The 22,311-nt window shown below is 35.8% G+C and overlaps 1 protein-coding gene across 1 annotated transcript in view; it reads right to left on the reverse strand.

Moving 5' to 3' along the window:
• Nucleotides 1-22,311, reverse strand: part of LOC122530824 (synaptogenesis protein syg-2) — a 53,348-nt gene that overhangs the window by 18,174 nt on the left and 12,863 nt on the right. The window contains exons 3-4 of the mRNA XM_043658157.1: nt 8,401-8,609; nt 3,130-3,246 (exon numbers count right to left, since the gene is read on the reverse strand). Coding sequence (XP_043514092.1) covers nt 3,130-3,246; nt 8,401-8,609 — 326 coding nt within the window. The remainder of the gene's footprint in view (nt 1-3,129; nt 3,247-8,400; nt 8,610-22,311) is intronic.

The raw sequence follows: 22,311 nt of genomic DNA on the forward strand, positions 1-22,311 counted from the left end.
TCAATAATTTCTATCCGGTGATATCGTACCGATGAAAAGAAACCGACGAATTGTTGTGTACGGGTTTGGTCACTCGTTATGGTCCGCAATCGGTTGCCAGCGCAAGTGATTAAAAATTTTCGAAAGATATCTCGGAAGGGTGTTGACCGATAAGAAATTTCACATATATGGCTACTAATGGTTTGAAATTAATGAAAATATAATTTGGTTATTGCAGTCGTATAATATAAGTCTGACGAAGCTAGTCTTATACTACTCGCGCGGTCTTACATCGAGACATTTCACTATTGTACCAAAAGTTCAACAAATTAACAAGTCCGACGCAAATTAATTCTACCGTGAAAGGTGGTTAGAAGTACAATAGAATGGTTTCCATGTCAGAGTCTAACGCTTCCACCGAAGTAGAATGCCTTTGAGTGGTACAACTCCATAGATAGTCAGGCAACTTGGAGTAGTTAGACATAGTTAGACTCGGCTTCTGTCTGTTTCGATATTTCCTATCTCGCATCTTTTCTGCAATGCAAATTGGCCATGAATACAACAAGAGACCGACCGGTGTGTTATTTAACTCGAGTAACAGCAAAAATTAATAATTGCTGCTGCATAGAATAATGTAAGAGGTTTCAATTAACCGTATATCAATCAACTGTACGTATTATAGTTAGATCACTCTCGAGAAAGTTACATCGACGTCTCGAATTGTTGCTAAATTATTTATTATAGAATTTTACAATTCCGCAGGACTTCAGACTTACATACATACGTCGTCCGTCTAAAGAGCTATCATATTTTAAAAGAGGTTCATAATGCAGCTAAACGGCACACTTCGTCAAATGTGGCCATTAAAAAAAGCTCGCGAGACAACGAGTTAATAAATGGTTTTTTCGCTCGCTGTGTGTACCACCTTCCAGTGTAAATCTTTCTTTTTCTTGTTCGCCAGCGCGCTATCTTATAATCTCTACTTTGATCAACGTCCTACGACTTTCTTTTCTCCCCTTTCGCGTCTCTTTATAGATCTTTGTGCTGCAAAAGTATGTCTGCCATCTCAGAGAGGCTAGGTGCGCAGATAGAGAAGACACGACGAGATGGACGTACATACATGCGCTTGCTCACGTACATATATAGGGTGATTCATCTACTTTTAGCAACGTTAAATTATTACTATATATCGTTTACAACAAAAAAATATCGGGTGTCATACTTGAGAATATGAAATTCATACCTGCAGTGTTCACGTATGGAGATATAAAGAATTCAACACTTTTTCATTCGTTTGAAAGAAAGTATTGCTTTTTCTTTTATGAAAATCAAGAGCATCTAGCGTCTAATCTTTTTTATCGAAATTTATTTAAAACTATATTTACAAAATTTTATTAATATTTATTATACTTTTATTATAATTTTATTATAATTTTTATTAATATTTGCAAAATTTTCGTAGAAAAGTACGGTGATTTTCTTCTCACGTCGTAAAATAAAAAAAGAGTCTCAAATTAACTGGAAAATTAATATATTTTTTTCCCTCAAATTAAATTGGAAAGACAGCATCATTTTCTTGAAGTCACGTAGTAAATTCAGTTTCGCAACTTTTCGTCAATAGCGAAGTCAGACGGACCACCCAGTATGTACGGCGAAATATATTCGTAAAAAGTGACGAGCGTAATATGATACAGAGCCGTGTGCTTCTTCTTTTTATCGGTATCCGGCACTATTAAATTTTCATTTTAATCATACTTCTCTCCCCCCGAAGCGATCAACTTCTGTTTGATGGAAATTTTCACGCGCGCGGGTCGATGTCAGTGTTACATCGAGATGAAGCGTCGATCACGTTGCGTGCGCGAACGCAAAACGGATCGTGATAAAAAATATCGAAATTGCAAATAGAAATTGGACTGCGAGCCTCCAATAAGGCTGGAAAGCCCGCGTGGCTTTTCCGCGTTTTGTCGAAATTGTTTCGACATGTTTGTTCGTCAGAATCGTTAGAAATTTGTCAAAATGTGTCGGGTCAAATTTGTCAAAAATTTCTCGCTTCCACGAATATTGGAAACGCGTGTCGGCATTCTTGGAAACCGATTTGTTCCTTGAACTTGACTGTTCAACCGTTCAGTAAGTTTCAAGGAAATTGTTTGTTTCAAACTTAACGGAGAATTTAGAAAGATTTTACGTTTGATTAAAAGTTACGAGAATCAATCTGCGAATTATTAAGAATACCGCGAGCTTTCGAAAAGTAATTCTTTCAAAATTCAGTTTCATACGTACGTTTCAGCGTTTCGTTTTCGCATTTTCATCTCTGTATTCACCGTGCTTTTGTTTTGCTTCTTTTTTCGAGACGTATTATACAAAGTGAATGCGTTAAGCGAGAAGCAATTACATCCACCGGGTTAAAAAATTTATAAACGCGCCGTAAGTTTACCCTCAAAGATTCTTGAAATTTTTCCCGTCTCTGCCACTTTCCACGCACCGTCCTTCACCATTCTCTGGCCGACTGTTTCAGCGTGGAATTTATTAGCTGCTCATTTCAAGGTGCTAACTTTACGTTCATTCGAATTTGCATATGAAAAAAAATGCCGCTCCCCTGCCTACCTACGTTCCTTTTCCTACGTCTCCTTGCTTTACTTTCGAAAGAGAGACTAACGAAGAAAAACACGCTGTTTAATTCAATGAAAACTACCGTGTACTACATTCGCATCGTCGTCATATCGTTTTCTCAAATTTTGAAATTCGTTCATCTCGAAGAACCACCGGCGAACCAATCGAGCATCTGAAAGATGGTTGCTCATCCATCTTTTCATTAATTTTTCATCTCTCTCGTGCTCGAGCGTTTCAATTCTCGCAGCCGAGTCGATCAGCAATCACGTTTACAGTTTCACGGTAAAACTCCTCGAAAATCAAACTGTTGGGGAAAAATATTCTTTGACATTTTTCTCCGGCTGCGCTGTTGAGGAAATTACGATCTGAAATATGGTCGCGTGGATCATTTCTCTTCCGTTCGAGAAGCTAGAGGAAGAGTGACGTCGATCGGGCAAGGTGAGACGCGGAGGCAACCGGCAAAGAAGAAGAAGAAGAAGAAGAAGAAGAAGAAGAAGAAGAAGAAGAAGAAGAGAGACAGAGAGTAAAGCTAGTACTTACCACCAGCAGCGACGCAGGTAATATTCAGAGAGGCACCCTCGCTGAACGGGCCAAGCACGTAATAGGATATATGAGATCTTCCGTCGTTGTCCAATATGCTAAGCTGCTCCGGCGGTACTGTAATAATTTCGCGCGGTGAGTTCATCTAGCCTTCGCCTGGCGTGTTTTTCTACGCGACAGACCTCGTCACTTCCGTTTTCGTCGCGAGGGCGAACTTCTCGAACGTCGAGAAGCCGCGACGACGAAGAAACGAGGAACTCTCTCTCTTCGCTCGTTCGCCGCGCCGCAGGGCGAATCAATTTGCAAGCCAATGAATTACTGACCTGTGTCATCCGGCGGCAGACACCATGGACCGTCCGCGAACTTTAACTTTCCTATCTGACGCGGTCCATGGGAGCGCAAGCTCTCCCTGTGGCGCGGTGAAAATCGTGCAATATGGAAATTATTTTATGGCAGATTTTACAAATACTGATAGGGGGTCGAGGGGGTGTGTGTTTTACAAGTGGAAGTTTGTTCAGGTAAATTCGTAACGTGATTAGAATATATTGTGTTATATTATTATATAATATAATATACATTATATTATATTATTATTATATTATTATAATATATATTATATTATTATTATATTCCATTATATTATTATTATACTATTGTTATATTCTATTATATTATTATTATACTATTATTATATTCTATTATATTATTATTATATTATTATCTTCCATTATATTATTATTATACTATTATTATATTTCATTATATTATTATTATATTATTATATTCCATTATATTATTATTATATTAATATATTCTATTATACTATTATTATATTATTATTATATTATATTAAAATATAATTGATTTTATTATTACTTTCATTCATTTCGTATGTAAATTATTGATCGATGTCGATGTTCGATTATTAAAATTATTATTTCGATGTTTTCTTCAAATGTCCACGAGCTTCTACTCAATCTGTATATTTCTCTTTAACTCTCCCCGACTTGCATTAATCTCGCATGTATAAATTATTGATTGACAATTGAATTACATCGGATTAGAATTATTTTCGATATTCCTTCAAACGTTCACAAGTTTCTACTCAGTCTCTATACTTTTGTTTAACTTTCCTCGATTTGCATTAACTTCACACAGTAAATTGTTTATCGACGATCGTTGACACTTTATTTTGATCTATGTCCGATTGAAACTATCATGTTCTGATGTTTCTTCGAATGTTCCACTCAATCTGTATGTATCCGCGACCTGCAACGGTTTCTCCCATAGATTTCACCTCGATCTCGCCAAATTTTCATTTTCACCTGCCGCTTCAACCCTTGGATTTCTAACGCCGCTTTTCCGATAAATCATTCGCCGTGCTTATCCGAGATTACATCCGGATCAAATCAGCGAGGAAAATCTAACGAAAGAGAGGCGGGCGAGAGAAAAGAAGAAAGAAAGAAAGAAAGGAGGAAGGGAAGCTCGATCATCGTGGAATTTTCTTATCGATTAACCGGAGGGGAAACAGAAGGAGAACGAGTTCTTCTTTCAGAAGAGGCAAGTGGATCCGTGGGTACGCCGATCTACTTATCGATATTGCCGACATCGAAGCCGCGATTTCGAGCGGCGCGGGCGCCGTAGAATCGCCAATCTAATTTCGCATTCCCTCCTCCTCCTTCTCCTCCTCTCCCCCATCGATCCTTGACGACTTTCAGATAAAACGACTCGTCTTAATCGTCGCTCGCTGAACTTGCTATTATAGTATTATAGATCCGGGTCAAGAGGGCCGAATTCATTCTCTGTGTTTGTTCGAGCTAATCGCGGAAAGCGGTCTGGCGAATCTCGATCAACTCCGATCGGGATCAAAGACAGAGAAGAGGGGCGTTGGAGGGAGGAGGAGAGGATGGATGAATTCACGAACCGTGTAGTTGGTTAAAAAAAAAAAAGGAGCAGAAATGTATAAAAGAAGAGAAAGAAGGCATTAGATTATTCGATAAATTCGTGGGGGGAGGGATTCTGACGATCGGTGTACAGCAAACGAAGCAAAATTGAACACATACAATGGATTTTTAACAATAACATTTCATCGAGTATTTGCGCGTGAGAGTTTAACACACGAAAATAACGGCAAAATACGGCAGCGTTTTTTGAATTTCCAAAAAAAAAAAAATTTCATGACCTTGTTTTATCATCGCCATTCTGGCGAATATAAATTGTTTTCAGAGTCAGTTTTGCATCGCGATTAATTTAAGTGAAAAATCGTCGATACTTCGCAAATCGTGATAAATTCGTTAAAAAATATCGCACGACAATCTATTTAGCGTCGTTTTGAAACCGCGAAGCTTTCGGTTTCACTGCTCTGAATTCGTTTCTTTTCTTCGAGAATATTTTTTACACCACGTAGCGAATGGAAAAGCGTTCTTTTCTGTAAAAGAAGAATTTTTTTTCTACATCCTCGCGCGAGCTGAAAATACAGTGAAATATTTTATTTATGACTAAATCTATTACTGAAGATTCCCATTTGCAACAGCCTTGAAACTTGCTGCACGATTTTCTTTTCATTCATTTTGTTGAATTTTGAACATTGAAGCTGAACAGCAAAAATCCCATCTTAATCTTCAAGGTTCAATAAAACTACAAAGGAAATCTTATAACAAGTTTCAAGGGATCGTTGTAAAGAGAAAATTCCAAGTTTCGAAATCGTTTGTAGATCGAGTTACGGAAAAAAAATTTTCTAATGTTTCTACAGATGTTGGAAGTTTTACAATTTTCGAGGACAAATGTACCATTGTACTTTCTCACTATGATGCAAAAAGTATCTTTGAAAGAAACGAACTTGGGGCAGTCGTAGTAGAAGCTCTACACTTTGAAACGAGCACATTGACAGTCGATTTTTATATAATCTTCTTTTTCACGAAATTATAACAACGCAAAGCAAACATTCGACGCGAGGAAAGATTTCGAAAAATTAATCGACTAAACGTCTGTCTATCTGTATCTCGTATTTGAGGAAAACGAGACAGTTTTAATATCGAGAGGAAGCTGCGAGGGAAGATGAAACTAGCTTCATCTAACACCGGATAAAAGAGGAGCCGGGGAATAAAAGTTTCGCGCGAAGGAAATTGAAGAAGCAGAGAAACAAAACTGCAGTTTATGTATCGTTCTTGACGAGAAGCGTGTAATTGATAAAGTGTAGAAAGAAAGAAAGAGGAAGAACGAAGGAAAGAGGGGGAGGGGGTTAGTGGATAAGAGGAAAAGTTAGGGATTTATCAAGAGAGGAAGCGCAACAAGGATGCATCACCGGGGATACGAATGTCTCTACTTTGCCCTCCTTTTTTACTTTCCTTTCACGTCTGTGCGATATTTCGATTTTCTAAATGTACTTCTCCTCCCTCGTATTAACCCCTTGCGCTGGCAACTGGTTCGCGGACCATAACGAGTGACCGAGCCGTGTACAATAATTCGTCGCTTTCGTTTCCTTTTGAACTCGTCGGTATGATATCGCTGGATAGAAATGATTAAGAAGTAATAAACTTATTAAGAAGTAATAAACTCATTTGTTTTGTCTGGATTACATTTAAGTATACTTGAAACAGAAAAAAATTTCGCAATTTACGAGGAAAAGTTCTCGGCGTGTAACTTGTATTTACATATATATATATATATATTTGAGACGTTAAAGAGTATGTAATATAAGACTATGTACATTTAGAGAATTAGAAAAATAACTTAATATGAAAATAGGTAATTAGGTCTGTTGAGTATCACAGCTTATTGGTTGGTTCTTTGTTTCTTTCATTTCTGCTGTTGTTAAGCTTTAATATTATTTTAATATTATTAAATTTTTTAATATTATTTTAATATTATTAAGTTTTTTAATATTATTTTAATATTTTTAAATTTTAATATTATTTTAATATTATTTAATTAAATTCTAACATTATTTTTTAATGATTTTGAGTGGTTTGATTTGAGGGTTTCTTAGGAATTTCTTGGTTGTGAAGAAATCAAATTTTAATAATCGCACGAGTACGATTCGTGAGTAAGAAACGATAGAAGAAAAGGAAAAGAATGGTCAAGGTGGATGAGTATGGAAAGTTAAACGTAAAAGTTAATAGCGGGAGAGAGAGAGAGAGAGATGGTGGTTACGCAAAACGAACAAGGGTGAAGGGAGGGGGGGGGGGGGAAGAAAAGAGACGTAATAAACAAGTAAGCAAAGACAAAGACTGGAAGATATTGCATTATCGTGTCAAAAGGAAGTAATGGATGCAGGGACTCAAAGCAGAGGAAACGGAAGAACTGGAAGATTAATGGGGAATGAAACGGACAGGCACAAGGGACGGACGAAATGCGTATCTAGTCAAGAGGAGATGGAGAAGAAAAAAAAAAGTGGAGTTTGGCTACGGTAAAAGAAGGATTCTGTGAAATGAAACGGGAAAAGATTTCGTAATGGGAAAGATCATCCCTTTCGAAAAATCGGGCTCAGAGTCGTGGAAGATAAATTTTTAAATATTTTTAAGAGACTGCTCTGGGCGTTTGTGATTACGGAGATGTGAAAATGATTTTGAAAAATCATTTCGTAGATTTCATATGGTACAGTACATAATCAGTAATTGGATCAATGATGTGTTTGGTTGGTCAAGAAGTAATTGCGTTTCTTTACATGCAAACGAAAAGCAAATTTCTCACGAGAAACAAAAGCTTCATTATTTATATTCAATAAAATTTTTGTGATATTGTAATATAAATATATTTATTATATATTTCGTCATTCATTTTGTTCGATTATTTTTCAGCCAACTTCACGACTCGGTGTTGAAAAATATTCTTATCTTTCTCGACAGCGAACAGTTTCAAGAACGATTTGATATCCTTGTCAGTGGTGAAATGTAACAAATCAATTCTGACAGAATTTGAGGCACAGATAATTTTTCACGAGTTTGCACAGCGTCTTTTTTCTCCTTCTCGGCGATAGTGCAACAGAATACGAACAGTTGTTAACGAGAGATTATACACTTTATTTTTTTTAAAACGAAACTAGTTATATTTCAAGATACACACATCTATTAAGAAAAAAGAAAGAAAAAAACGTAAGTACTTTTTGGCCAACCCAATGAAAACTTGTAACGTAGGAAATTCTCAATGCCAGAAAATTACACGTGTCTGAAGAATAACAAAGCGAAAGAAGGGAATGAATTTAACGAAAGGGGGGAGGGAATAGAGATGAAACGCTAGGCGAAAGAAGATGCTGATCCGCCGAGCACTTACTGATCACCGTCAGATTGACTTTGCTGTTCCTGGTCGGGGATTGCTTGAAATCGACCCTGCATCTGTAAACGGCGGCGTCGCTCTCACGGACGTTCTCGAGGACGAGTTTCGCGGGTTGCTCCGAGTATCTGAAGAAGGCACGTTTTTCCAGGCTGATGTCCTGCCAGTGTTTCCCTTGTTCCAAGTTGCTTCGGCCACGCGTGTCGAAACTGCAAGCAGACGAGAGAGAAGTAGAGCGATAATAAAAATTTCCAGAATCTCTCAGAGAGAGGGAGAGACAGAGAGAGAGATCAGGGAAACTAAATTTGACCTGTTTACCGACCTCGAAAGAGAAATTTAAATTTGGAAAGGGATTCGAATTTTCTTTTTTTCTTTTTTTCGCAAACGTGTACATTTGTGCTTGTGTAACTTGAATCAATAGAATTCTTGATGTTTATCTAACGCCACTGGATCTAGGTTTTCGCTCGTTTCTATCAAGAGGGTATTCATGTGTGAAGTGCGTGTCTTTTTTAACTTTGTTAGAGAATTTTTTGCAAAGAAACTATTATATCCTTTGCAATCAAATTGACAAGATTTATTTGTACGTATTTCAACGACGTTTTCAAATTTTTTGGGACAAAAAAAGTTAAAATTAGTGGCACTGCATACTCTCAAACATAGTCGCTTTTAAAAAGGGTCGTCTCACGGTGTCCATGATTCCGGCTTGTCGGAAATAAAAAAAACGTGAATGTTCCTTAATTAGTATGAGTTTGGCTATAGCAGGTACCAAAACAAAAGTAAAAAGTCGGTAATTAAAAAAGTGGCGATACTTTGAAGTTCGACTATCGATTTTTGCATATTTTCTTTAAACTTCAGAACCCTAAAAAAAAAAAATATAAAAAACAAAATTTTTTGGTTGATTCTGGTAGGGGCTATAGTCGCACATGTAGTAAACGTGTACTTGAAATTTTGAGTCAATTGGTCAAGTGGATTTTGAGATATTATGGACACCGTTCTGAAAAACAAAGTTTCCAGAAAAATGCCTTTAAAGTTTAGTTTATTGCGGTAACAATACTTCTCAACGAAACTTCTTCTCGTCGCGTCCTTCAAACAACCATAACTTCGTTAATTTTAGGAGTTCACGTGTAAGGTTACAGAGATTTATTTCTGAAACTATGTCCTTTAAGAATATGCAAAGAAGAAAAAAAAAAATCGATTTTTTTCAAAAGTTCACACTAGAATACCGCCTTAAATCGTAATCCGAGTTTCGAAGGAAACGCGTTCCCAGTTTATTGTCAACGAGTGCAACCAGGGGGGGGGAGGGGGGGAGTAGTTTCTCGTTGTTTCTGCCGATATTTCCGGTAATTGCCGTTACCGAGGCGGTGCGTTCATCATTTCAAAGGCGGCCATTGTAATATCTGTTGGTACAAATTACGTTGAAACGCAGAACGTGGCACGCGAACGCGCAACACGCTTCCACCATTCGACATTTCGAAATTTCACGTTCCGCAGAAGTGACTTGAAAATGAAATTTCAACGTACGGCACTTCAAAGTCTTTCAATTATCCGAATCATCGGGACAGCCGCGTTAAATTAACGCGCGAATAATTTTCGACGATGATATTTTCACCCTGGCAACGAGTTATTTTCGGTTTTTGCTGCGTTTGCCCGCGAATGTGTTTCGATTATTCTCGAATTATAGTCCCGCAACGTTGCAGCTTAAAGAAAATAAAGGAAAACCGGAACGAGAATTAAAACGGAACGAACCATCGCGCGTATCTATACGAAGAAAAGAACGGGGAACTGGAAATGTTTTGTGATATTTTTATAGAAACTGTTATAAATAATTCTTGCAAATAACAATAGGCAATGACAAAATGGTTGTTATTGCTTATTGTTACTTGTGACGATTTGTAATAGTTATATCAGTTATAAATAATTGTGATATATATACTGATATTTTGTAAAAGCTATTGTTTATAAAATTATCGATCTTTAATTTTATATACATATTAATATATAAGTTAAAATATAATATATATTTAGTAAAATATATTACAATGGGAGCTTGTATTATTCTTTATTGCATTACTGACTTTTTCTTGTACCTTGCCCTTTAATATTATACTTTAGTTATTATAACTATATATACTATATATACATATATATAAATGGACACGATAATTTTTCCATTTTAACACTAGAACTACCGACGACTCGAGTATAATACATTTGCAGCAAAGAAATTAAAGCGCAAGGTACAAGAAAAAGTCGGTAATGCAATAAAGAACAATACAAGCACCTATTATATAATATATTTTATCAAAAATCACTCGAGTAAAATATACACTGTTGTAAATATATACAAAAATTTCCATAGAGAATTATAAATTTTGACAAAATTATAAATTTCGGTAAATTTTTAATATTAGAAATTACCACCGTCGACGAAAATTTCAACAACAAAAACCAGCCCGCTCTTACTACTGACTTTACTCACGCGTTCGCGCGTAAGCTCAGTCGCGTGAAATTTAGCGTTGCCTAATCTTTCTCCCCGCGGGAGAGAAACGTGTGAGAAGAATCGTGGCGCATCAACGTGGAACGTGGAGTTTCCACTCTTTTTCTTTTCTCTTTTTTTTTTCCTCCCCTCATCGTGGCCGCGATATTAAGTCCGGGGGTTGGAACGCGAGCCAAAGCGTTCGAAATGTTTGCCCGCGGAGCTAATAAACTTGCCAGGCGTGTATAAAGCAGGCGAGCGGTCACGGGGAACGCTTTTATTGGGAAAATTGACGCAGTCCTGCCTCGGGACAGCGGCCCGTCTCTGTTTTTGTGCCACTGCATTAAACGCCAACGAGAAATATTGTAATCGGAGCGTTGCATCGCGTTGTTGTCGCTCGTAATATCACGGATTCTCCCTCTTCCGGTGTTTTTTTGCCATCTCTCTCTCTCTCTCTTTCTCTCGATCTCTCCTCCTCCTCCTCCTTGCGAAACACGTGTTTTTCTATCGTGGAACATTTGAAACTGTGAATTTTTGATCACGCGAATTTTTGTTGATTCCTCGACGATTGGTTCGAAAATTCGCCGGCGAGATTGCTGATAAATATACGATAATGGTAACTGTGTGAAGAACATGATCGAAAAACAGCCGATAATTGACGACGAAATGCCCATGGTGATTTTATCGCGAGAAACCATTTTTTTTTTTTTTCGTTTATTTCCCTGCAACTTTCTTTTCTTTTTTCTCCTTTTGCTACAACTCTTGAATCAAATAGTTATTCCGGAAATGCAAAACTGACTAGTTTATTTTTCTTCGACACACGACATCGAATTTCAGGGTATATAGAGTAATAGAGGGTAATAGAGATCATACTTTTAACTCTTCTTGTTAATTTGTCGTGAATTTCTTAATTGCATTGAATCGCGTTGAATTCGGTATAAAAACTTGCCTCGTTCAGTGCAGTTTGGGTTCGAGGATTCGAAGAGATTCGAAATTGTTTGAAACTCCTTTCACGTTTGAATTTAAGGGTAAAGAAATTATACTTTTAATTTTATTTGATAATTGGTTATATAAGTCTGCTTGTTAAAAGCTCCACCTTCCCCCGGCTCTCTTCCATTCAGTGCAACGAAGTAGCTCTTATTCGAGGATTCGAAATCGTTTAGAAGCTTTCAGATTGGGACTGCCAGCGTTTTCATTCGAACGTGAATTATTATGCCGATGTTTTTACCGTGGAAACGTCACCATATCGTCGTGGAACGCATAATAAGGTCATTACCTGCGCCATATTTATCACTTGCAACGTGCCCATTATATCACGGGCCATTAGCGACCTACAATGAATAAATGAAAAATGATGGAGGATAATAACGGGACATACATTACAGCTAATGGTCATTGAATTTCCACGCAGCGATGGCTAATCTTGTACGTGCAGACATTTATTTAGAAATCTGCAGATCTGAGCAAACGAGACGCCATTTTATTCAAATGGCACCATTTGACAGTGATTTGTTCTTCTGAGATTAGGCGAAATCGAGAGCGACGTAGCCGAGGAGAGAGACGTGTGTACACGTTCGAATGAAATCTTTGAAAAGTGAAAAGTGTTGAGTTGAAATGGCAGTCTAGGAGCATAGCAATCAGACGGAATGCATTTATGCATTCAGGTGCGCCATTACCGCGCTTTGGACGGTTCGGATTGAATATTTCGGGGACATAAATCAACCTGCGATAGCGTTTATTGGACGATGACTCGCGTGGTCGCGATGATGAAACGTAATTTCTCTCCCCCCCCCCCCTGATGTCGAAGATGGAAGAAGCGATAGAAGAACGTAATCTGACTTTTTACTTCTCCATACGACTTCACTTTCCCCACTGAGCGCGGCCATAAATCTAGGAAATAGATCGGCGACGTCGCGAAAAAAATTGATATCCCTACTTGCCGACGAAACGATCAGCCTCTGTTGACGAAGATGAATGTCAGGCGAAATACATAAATGAATAAGGATAATGAATAGGATAATTTGACATTGTGAGGAACTTCGAATTTTGACTGCTGAATGAACTTGTTTATGGATTAGTAGCGTGTGTGTGTGTGTGTATGTGTGTTTTACTATTCCTCTAATTTTTGGTGCTCTGATATAGTATCGGAGTGATTCTGTAATTGAGAAGTTGATTGAAATTTAGAATGACTGTTTATAATTGAGAAGTAAATTTAAATTAAATTTAATGAAAGAAAGAGAAGAGGAATCTTTGTCTATTCGACGACCTACACAGACATTCCAAAAGAAACAAGATAAACGAACGTTTCATCGATTTTCTGATTACTCTGGATCCATCAAACGAGGGAGAGAAAATCAAGGATAGAAAATTCACAACAATTGGAAGACGCACATAAACGTTAGACATTGGAAAAGCAGAGAATTCACTATAATTGGCCAGAACGAAAGGTTTGAAAGTTTGAAGCGAAGAAGAGAATAAGAAATTCCAAGCTTTCCACAAAAATCATGCAAACAAGCCCAGCTTTATTCCCCGGTACACAGATGGACGTGGAAGTATCCTTCGAGATTTGAGAGGGCGGACGAAGAAGAAGAGAGTGAAAGAAAGAAAAAGAAAAGAAAGCGAAGAAGAAGAAGAAGAAGAAGAAGAAGAAGTAAGAGCATCAGGAGGAATACGAAACTTTCGTATTGCCCGTGCTAAACTCTCGCGAAACGATCAATCGGGGAATACGTCCCGGAGATGGGACGTATCGTTATCAAAGAAAAGCACCGAGTCACGCGAGACATCTTCAACCGCTTCACCACCTAATCTAATATTTCTAGTCCTTTGTGCTTTTGTACGTTTATCGCGAGCCATCTAAATTTATGGACCGTCGATGACGCGCAAAGTCTTTTCAAGCAGATCAAAACACCTCTTCGTTACTCGTGTTTCACTATCTTCTCATCCCCTTTTATTTTTGGCCAAAGGCACCACCAACAAGTTGCCTTATTTAACTTTTTTACCCTTTTTCAGCTCGTTACTTTATTTTGCTTCTCCTTTCTTCACTGAGAGTGATTACGATTATATTTACATTCTAAGCACTTTATATCTATTTTATTTTATATTTTCATGCAATGCACTCTGTTCTGAGAGCAGACTTTGTCTCAGGATTGGGTGAACGAAAAAATCTATAAAGCGTTAAATTGAAAAATTGAACTTGTTTGTAATAAAAGAATTTTACTTTTTTATACCGAATATTAAAAGTAAAAATAAACTTTTGAGACTTTTAAACGGGATTTATTAATCAACATAATAGTCAAGTTTATACATATATATATATACGTGAAAATATCTGATTATTTTATATATATATTTTATATAATTATATATTATTTTACATATATATTAATTTAATATATATATATTAGCGTAATAAAATAATCAAATTTATTCACGTATATTCTCCACAATTAAAAGCAAATTAAATATTTTTGCGAGCAGTTGCACCATCGAAAACGCCCTTTTTTCACTTGTGGAGAAACGTTTACGTTTTTATCCGGAGCAGAGCATCGGTTTGATGAATGTTTGCGGATCCAAAGGGCAAGAAATACTCTACGGTTTCAGCACGTTACAGACCGATGCACGTTGAATTCCCAAGACCCTAGAACCTCTCGTTGCGTTGCATCATCAACTGTAACCAGCCAGAAACTTTCAACCAGCCCAAATAATTAACCGCTACGTTTTTCTTATCTGTACATGTACGCGCGTGCGACATTTCCCACGAGCATCCGGTTCTGTTCCACAATCAGCCTGAAAACCACATTCTGTCGGCGTTATTATGTAACGCCGTTTATCACGCCGCGGCGGTTATCGCGCGATTTTTTCTCCAAATGTTTACGAGCCAACCACGCTTCTGCGAACGACGTTCGCGTTTTGTTTTTCTCTCTTTGTTTCTTTCTTCAACGGCACGTCGACAACGTGCGTGCGTGCACTTTTTGATAAAAGTCCCGGCAATGGAGCCGGTGATTTTATGAAAAATAATTGCGACGATCTGGTTGATTCATACGAACGGGTTGCACGTGTTTCAGAAGCGTCGCTGTACAAATTTGAGACTGTCATCGATCGTAGAATTGAATTTTCATTCGAGAGGCTGTATGAAATATTTATTAACCTTGGGAATAGAAATGATATTGATTTTGACAAAGTTTTAATAGAATTTTGGTAATATACTAAATAATATTATTTATAATATTGTAATAATTTGGTTTTCATGGAAATTATTTTTCTCTTCGTATCTATTTATATTTGAGGTGTTTTTGCGCGAGGTGCCGAAAATCGAGTCGAATCCTGGATCGAGTTTCCGAAAATATGAGATTTTTAAAATTCTTACGAATACGAAGATTCAGGAATTACGAGATTCACTTTCGACTCAATCCGATTTCTTCCCAACTCATTCTCGTAAACTTTTCGTCTTTCTCGACAGCTATTAATGCTTAAAAAAAAAAGTTTTATCAAATTCCATTAATTAATTCATTTGTCTTGAGCGCGTATAATATAGTAATTCTGTTTAGTCGGTGTATTAGTTACGTGGTGATTTTCTAGCAACGTCCGAAAGTTGCTGGAACGAAAGTCAGAGTTTTATTACATATGGAAATTAACCAGCGAAACTTGGAAAAGTTAGCCAGGCTGTCGGGGAACTATTTTATGACAGTTGTTTCAACTTCTGATAGGTATTTCCTTTCCGTTTTAAGACAGGACCATCTGTCTTAACATTTCGGTAAAAATGTATTTCCACTTTCATCGTGAAAACGAATTTCGAGGAAATTCGAAAAATATACGTGACTAAAGAAAAAAAATGCTACAACCTGTCTATTTGTAATATCACAGTGTGTAATTTGAAAATTACACGTCCGTACGTTCAATTAATTTTGAAAATTTTATTTCGCTATTTACACTCGTTACTTCATTGCTACACTTCATCAACACTTTTATTGCAAAAATATTAAACATTATTTTTTACAAAAACACGATTTATTTACGATTATTATTAATGAGAGAAACACAAAAAGTTCTACACAAAAAGGCTTTTCTCTACGTTAGTATGTAAACGTGTATTCGCACGTAACTTTCAGCCGCTCAACAGTAAGCCGAACAACAACAGCGTACCAAAAATTCAGGCTTGTTAAATTGTTTCTCCTTTTTTTTCCCCTCGTGTGAGAATTACCTTCAATTGCCTGGGGAATTTCTGTTCAATTACGCAATATCGTCTGGTTAACAGCAGGCCACTAAATTAAAGAAACGACAGTAACGGAACGCATGCGTCGAGCACAGAGAGACGGGACACCTTTTCCGGGTTGGCGTACGCGCGATTTCCGATTGTTCAAAGCGGCCCGTTTGCTAGACGCGATGTAATTAACCGTGAACTTTCACGCGTAACACCGGAATAATTGGTTTGCACGGGCGAAATCGGCGCGAGATCGAACCGGCCGGGATTTAATAAAAATTCAGTTTCGCTTAATTTCAAAGCCTCGTGTGCCTTGGTAATTCCGTCGACTTCGTTTCGTATAACGGGCTAACTTCGTTACCCGGTTTAATTCGATAGAACTAATAACGTCCGATGTTGATGCCGAATATCAAGTTTAACTCTCGTCGGTCGCTGGTTTCTCTTTTTAAATTTTTACATTCTTTTTTACATTTCGCTCTTTTTTTTTTCAACACGGGCGTGCACGCGCGGCGAGAAATATTTTCGAACGGAAATTTCCGCCCGTACCGTTAAACTCGTTCGGTGAAAAATATTTTTGACCGAAAATGCTTCTCCTCCGGCGATAAACATCGATGTTTATTGTCGATTTCTAGCGGTTCCTAACTAAATGAGATTACCGCACGAATTACAACGGTTAATTTCATTCCCTTTTTACAAATCGAAGGAATTTGTCCCTTTTTACAAATTGAAGGAATGACAGAGAATGATCAGACGATCGGATTAAGAATGACTGTAACAAAGAAACGTAGCAGAGTTTTATTCCCCAATGAAACAGTTTTTTTTTCGTAGTATCAAATTTTCGATGAATCGCGTAAAAATATTGTTAAATGGCAGTATCGCAGACAAAATTATCTAACAATCGCGAGAGAATCGCTACAGAAATGCCAGAAGCGGAAAAGCGCAAAAAAGTAAAGAGAAGTTGAGCTAAACCCGCGATAAATAACGAAGCGCGTAAAAATCCGCGGAGAGCAGCGGAGAGTGTCCGCGTGAAAGCCACTTGGCGAGTGCTAAATGCCGGAAATTCATCCCGGAATCTCTTTTGCCCCACCGTCTAAACGGTTGCCGGAGGCTCGCGTGTCCAAAGCCGCGGATAAAAGTGCAACGCGTCGATGTAAGTCGAGGCAGACGAGGCTGTTTGTTTCACTTCGCGTGGAACGCGCCGCGCTCTGCCGGATAGAAAAATTTCGCCGGCCGGAAGCCGCGATCACGCCTCGGGCGCCACTGAAACGAACTCGCGAAAAAACAATTTCTCCAACGAAACGCGGCCTCTCTCCGCTTTGAAACAGAGTCGAATGCCTCGCGTAACTTTAATAAAGCCATAAACGAGGCATAGGAGCAGACAAAACATTCAATGTATTTTTTTTTTGTCCCACGATTTCTGGATCCGAGGACACCCTTTGTCATTTTCATGTCACATCCTGTAATACATCGTACCGATTTAGGCAAATTTTCCATCGCAGCACTACTTGTGATGAGAATTAGAATCAAGAAATATGGATAGTGTTGCCACATCTGCTTCGAGAATTATTTATTGAATCGATCAATCATCAGTGAAGAAATACAATGATTTAAAACAGCGATTGGTGGAAATTGAGATGAAAAATTTATTATATATTTGATTATTTACATCTGTCTGAAAGTATTTGAAAAAATTGATTGAAATATATTTTTTAACAACATAATTAGATATGACGTTTACTTACTTTAGTAATTTCAGAGTCTGAATGAATCGAACTGCAAACTCGATTTTAAAAGCTTGGAAGTAACAAAGAAATGTTTCTAACAAATATTGTTTGGTATAAAGTTACATTGTGTGATGTAAATTATTTTCTGCAGATTGTTTGTTTTCGAAATTTCAAATTTATTTTCTTAAATGAGACAGTTATTTGTTACGCCGAATTTGGTGATTTGCTTTTTGTTGTTATAACTCATTAAAAATTATTGTTTAAAGTTTCATAAAATGGCAAAAAACAATCGTACAGTTAGTTCTAAGGATTTAGTGTAAAAGTGAGATTTCAATTTTCAAGATCACGATTGATCTGGTCATGACAAAAAATTGTTCAGTGACAGAAAAACTTCTCTTCGGCGAGATATTTGAATTTTTACAATCTTCAAGAATAAAAGTATTTTTATTTTTACATTTGTTGCGTGATATAAAAATAAATATCTTTGAACGAAACAAACTCAAGATTGTTAAAGTGGAGACTTTACTCTTTAAAATAAAATCAAGTTAATTGTTTTACAATTTTTTTTCACGAATAACAGTTTAAAGTATCGACAATTTTTCATCGAGTGAATAAATATTTTCGTTTTTTTTTAAAGAATTTCGTATGAATTTTATGTATTTGATTCAGACCAGAGTCCTTTTAATTTTTATTCCAAGTTATAATTTCGCGCGAAACGTGCGATTGCAGCGCCACAACGGCGAAATACGGAATACACTTCCTACAATTAGTGAGAACATATCGATATTTCTCACGGTCGATTTTAAAACGGGAACATGGCCCCAGGAAGCACAGGAGCAAGTTTGCAAAGGAGAAAGTTTTATCCAGAAGAATTATACAGAAAGATGTATTATCCAAAAGTTCTCAGGTAAATAATTCAATCAATAGTTGTTAGATTTGTATTCGTGTTTTGGATTTTTAAGATAAAACATATTTGGTATCAATTCAAGGTAAGATTTAACCAAACAATTATTACTTATAATTTTCAACAATCAAAGAAATAATAACACATAAACATTTAAATAGAGCATACCATGCTAAAAGTTATTTATAATTTTATAAAAAAGTTTAATTACCACTCTGGCCAGTATAATATTATAACCTTGTAACTGATCAACTCATTGTTATATATATGTGTGTGTGTCTGTGTATTTTATTATATGCTTTTACATTCACATTTCTATTACAATATTTTCTACTTATTTGTTGATTCTTTAATTTCATACAGCGTAATTTTTAACAATTCCAATAATAAATTCAACAATAATTTATTAAGGATGTACGTATTCAATGGCTAAAGTAATAATTCTACTGCGTGACATAATAAAATTTCTCATGCTTAGTTTAAAGTATTGACAATTTTTTATCGAGTGTATAAATATTTTCTTTTTCAAAAATTTCTTATGAATTTTGTGTATTTGATTTAGACTAGAGTTCTTTTATTTTTTATTCCAAGTCATGATTGCATGCGAAACGTGCGATTGCAGCGCCCTAACGGCGAAATACGGAATACATTTCCTACAATTGGTGAGAACATATCGATATTTCTCACGATCGATTTTAAGTGGGAATATGGCGGAAGGAAGCACAGGAGAAAGTTTACAAAGGAGAAAATTTTATCCAGAAGAATTATACGGAAAGATGTATTATCCAATAAGTTCTCAGGTAAAAATTTAAATCAATAGCTGTTAGATTTGTGTTTGTGTTGTGAATTTTTAAGATTTAAACGTACATTTGGCTTCAACTCAAGGTAAGAGTTAACCAAATAATTGTTACATATAATTTTCAACACTCAAAGAAATGATAGCGTATAAATAGAACATACTGTGCTAAAAGTTATTTATAATTTTATATTAAAATTTAAATTTTAAATCCTGACCAGTACAAATATTATAACCTTATTGTTGACTAACTCATTGTTATATATATATATATATATATGTGTGTGTGTGTGTGTGTGTGTGTACATTTCATTATATGCTTTTACACACATTTCTATCACACTATTTTCTACTTATTTGTTGGTTCTTTTATTTCATACTACTTTCATACTACTTCATAATTCCAATACTAAATTCACCAATAATTTATTAAGGATGTATTTAATGGCTAAAATAATTTTACTGTGTAATATAATAGAATTTTCCATTGCTCAAATGAAGTAAAGCATAGAAGGTCTCGAGGCTTGGAACTCGAAATTCAAAACATAAACATAACGTTTACGTTTCTGTGTGAGGCTCTTAATTGTTGAACTTGTTTTGAACAGGGACACCCTATCCCCTACTTTCTCAATTGAAGGATGAAACGTGTGGCGGAAAGTCATTCGGCTGTGGAATTTCGTGACAACAACACGTACTACGTTGCATAAGGCTCGTAACCTTTTCTAATCTATCGATATTCGTAACTTCTTCGATAGCGTCACTTCTTCGACACTCTTTTACTTCTATTTATACTTCATTAATAGTATTATTTAATTAATATGTTTAACGATTCTTTGAGTATTAAGATAACGAAATCGAGTAGTGATTTGCAATTTTTTGTGCAAATTTTTCTTCTATCCTCGATTTCATTCGTACTGTTACCGATAGCTCGTCGTCTTGTACGTTTTCTTAATAGAATTTGTAGTTGATTATCGTTTCATTTTTACACGTTTACCTTCGTTTGATACATTTGTTCTGATTTTTGGTTTCTTTTTGTGCAGGTTATTCCTCGATTGCAGAGACAACAATAACGAACAATGAAAATACAATTTCAGAATAATCATCTTTCATTTACAGCATTCAGTATTGAGAAATAGTTTATAATTCACAATTAATATATATCCAAGCTTCTTTATAATCATGTTCTAGAAAAATAGTAGTATTTTCTAAATAAACGTATCCCTCCCCCTACTAATTAGCTTTATTTTCAGGATATTTTTGTGACCGCGCGCAATGCGGTCGGTAGAATCAGTGTTTGTTGCGAAATATTTTTATATTCTTCTGAGCAAAATAGCTCTCATTAAATTAGATTGTCAATTCATTTAAATTATAATTCGCGAAGTTAGAGTCAGTGAGTCCGTCGATTGTTACTTAAACGCGCGTTGATAGTCATTTATTTTTCTTTTTTTTTTGTATTTCTTCTTGTTCAGTGTTCGTTTTCGATTATTATTAGAGTCAGTGCTCAAGAGGATAAGGCCTCTCCAGGAGATCAAAATCGTAAGTAGTCTTATATATTGTGTCTCAATTTATTCAATTTTTCAAATTTAACAACAAAGTATAATGTTTGACATTTGTTACAGACGCTTCATAACATCAATTTTTTTTGCATTTTTGGTGGAAAATCCAACGGTGGCTCTAAAGAATGTAAGAATCTTTCATTATCTTCAATTTAAGATTTTGCTTTGCTTTTAAATACAAATTCTAATGTTTAATATTTTGTTACAGATCTTCTACAGTCTCCACTCCCTCTAATCCTCCAAGAATCTTATGCCTCAAAAGCTAAAAATGTAAGTATTTAGCGTGTTGTATTTAATTTTTATTCTTTATACTTCTTTTTCTATTGAAATCGAAAAATGTTATAAAATAAAAATATTTCAAATTATTGGTCCCAATTTTTATCATTATTAAAATTTAAATTTTCACAAATAACACTGAGTCTTCAGAAACAAAATGTTTTGTGTTTTTTAAGAAATTTTTCACGTCGTTCACTTCTATTGTAGCATTCTAAGAAGTATCTACTTGATGAGGGTCTTCACGACAACTTTCTCTGCTCCAGTATAGCATTGATGATAACATTCTTCACATCTGTCGCGTGAGTCGCATGCATTTATGTTTCTCCGGTCACTCAATCATGTCGTAGGATGAAAGGTCCGAATCGGCACGGGTGACTGGTTGTATACATAGAATATTTGATGAGCATAGTGACCACGGATATTTTTTATATCCATGAGTAGTAACATATTTTTCAGGATTTTTATGTATTAGATCAGGATAGGGCTTCTTGCACATCGCGAATTTAACAATTAGTTAAATATATAAAGAATATATATAGTAATAGTAATTACTTGTAAAATCAAAACATATTCAATATAAATGTTTGCAAAAGCGAAAAATTCATGTGAATATTCATATGAATAAATAATTATTATTAAAATTATTTCATTTGAGCATTTCATAGTAGAGAAGACGGATACCCTCCGACTTCATTGCTATGAAAGATGCAATTATTATTGATGTATTGATAATATAGTTTGTTACAATAATTAATAATTAATAATAGTTATATCAATTAACTTCATCTTCGCTTTTATAATAGTATTAAATGATTTAATTAATTGACTTTTATAATTGTGAACTTCACTACAATTTGAAATATATAATAGATTAGAATTCTTTCTGTAGAAAAGTATATGAAATTTTATGTGCAAGAAGATACTTCGCGACAGGCAGATTTTTTAATCAAAGCAACAAGTTTGAACACTGCTTTTGCAT

This window comes from Frieseomelitta varia, unplaced genomic scaffold, assembly GCF_011392965.1.
Source record: "Frieseomelitta varia isolate USP_RPSP 00005682 unplaced genomic scaffold, Fvar_1.2 scaffold_357, whole genome shotgun sequence".
Classification (NCBI taxonomy): domain Eukaryota; kingdom Metazoa; phylum Arthropoda; class Insecta; order Hymenoptera; family Apidae; genus Frieseomelitta; species Frieseomelitta varia.